Raw genomic sequence first — 1,748 nt, forward strand, 5'->3', positions numbered from 1 at the left:
GGTGATGTGATGATGAGCTGCTTCGAGCCCATTCAAGCGGCGCTTCTGTTCCGGTTCGCGTTAATCAGCTGGCAATCCGAAACGAGAACTTGGGTCGGTGGGGCCACCATATAAATTCAAGGTGCCAGCCAAGAACGGGGAGAAACCGGAAGGTGAACCGTACGCGGCATGATACCGGCCGCTGCTCCGGAATCCAGAGCCCTGCGGTGCGTAGGGTACGCGACTGATAGCGGCGAATGCCCCGTGGGCATGCCGCGGGTATGGCGCTGGAGGAAGAGGCCATTGTAGGGAACAATATAAATATAGTAAAACGTGCCACCAAGCTCGTCATTGCGTTCGTGACGATCCAATCGTGGCGGTGAGTAAGACAGCGTAGTGTGCTCCATTGTGTCCGCGAGGTCATTGAGTTTGTGGTTTTCTTTCAGTTTTATCCGTTAATTTTGCAGTGGACTGGATCGGATATAGACTTTGCGGAACGTGTAACGACGTAAAGAGAGCAACATGGCACCAGTACGGGCGGCACTCGTAGGATTTTTTCTGATTACCGTGGCCGGCATGACTCGTGCCGAAGGTAAGCTCAAACTACAAATGGTCTTGGAGGAATAGAGTTGACCATCCTAATGTGCGTCTCACCGACAGTGGATCCATCGGCTCCCCAGTCGGACGATTCGAAGATCGTCGGCGGTTCCAAGGCGGAAGAGCGAATTCCGTACCAGATCTCGCTCCAGGTTCTGATGAGCACGTGGTTCGGGTTTGGTCCGCGTCGCTGGATGCACAACTGTGGCGGTTCGATCGTGAACGAGTTCTACATCGTAACGGCGGCCCACTGTCTGGATGGGATGAACACGTCCCGGATGTCCGTCGTGGCCGGAACGAACGATCTGCGGAATGACGGTGCAAAGGGAACGCGTTACTACATCGCTTCTTATCTCATCCATCCGGATTACATCGAGTTGAACCGGAGTGATATCGGGGTGATGCGTACAACGCAGCGGATACAGTTCACTGATAATGTGCAACCGATCACGTACTCGTCGACGTTTGTCGGTGGCGGTGAGACCTGTCTGCTGACCGGTTGGGGCTACACGATGCCGGTACGCATTGGATCCACGCCGGAGGATCTGCAGGAGGCGGAACTGACGACGATTACGAACGATGAATGTCGCGAAAAAGGGATGCCCGTCAATCCGACTGAGATCTGCACGTTTACACGGAGGGGTCAAGGTGCTTGTGGGGTAAGTGTTGATCCTCGGGGAGCTAGTGGCCATTCAGGCGCCAGGTACTGATACCACAAGGGTTGTGTTTTTTTTTTGTGTCCAGGGGGATTCTGGTGGTCCGCTAGTGTGCAACAAGCAACTGTCCGGAGTGGTTTCCTACGGAACTCGGTTCTGTGGTATCGGTGTACCGGACGTCTATACGCGTGTGTCCGAGTTTGATAGCTGGATCCAGGAGAACACCATGGTGAGCCAAGGAGATGAAGGAGGAGCAGGCAACTAGCCAGGTGCAACGCGTCCGGTGTAGCAATATAACTACCGGTACACAGATCTTCAGCAACAGCAACAGCAACGTCCTCTGCAACGCAAATGACAGACAGTGGGGCCCGCAGTACGGTTCCCAGTTCCGCCCACTTCAATCCATTCCACCGCCACCGCTAATAAACGTAATTTAATCCGTTCACTTTTCACAATCCTAAAGTCCACAATCGCCTGCGGCGAGGATCGTGCGGTCGTCGGGTTCGTAGGGATCCT

General features: G+C 54.3%; 1 protein-coding gene across 1 annotated transcript; it reads left to right on the forward strand.

Annotated features, from left to right (window-relative positions):
* Nucleotides 1–485: 485 nt before the first annotated feature.
* LOC126575052 (chymotrypsin-1-like) lies at nucleotides 486–1,497 on the forward strand. Its single transcript, XM_050235549.1, has 3 exons — nucleotides 486–571; nucleotides 640–1,235; nucleotides 1,321–1,497. The coding sequence occupies exons 1-3, from the start codon at nucleotides 502–504 to the stop codon at nucleotides 1,495–1,497; spliced, it is 843 nt and encodes a 280-aa protein (XP_050091506.1). The 5' UTR covers nucleotides 486–501.
* The last annotated feature ends 251 nt before the right edge of the window (nucleotides 1,498–1,748 follow it).

This window comes from Anopheles aquasalis, chromosome 2 (assembly GCF_943734665.1).
Source record: "Anopheles aquasalis chromosome 2, idAnoAquaMG_Q_19, whole genome shotgun sequence".
NCBI lineage: Eukaryota > Metazoa > Arthropoda > Insecta > Diptera > Culicidae > Anopheles > Anopheles aquasalis.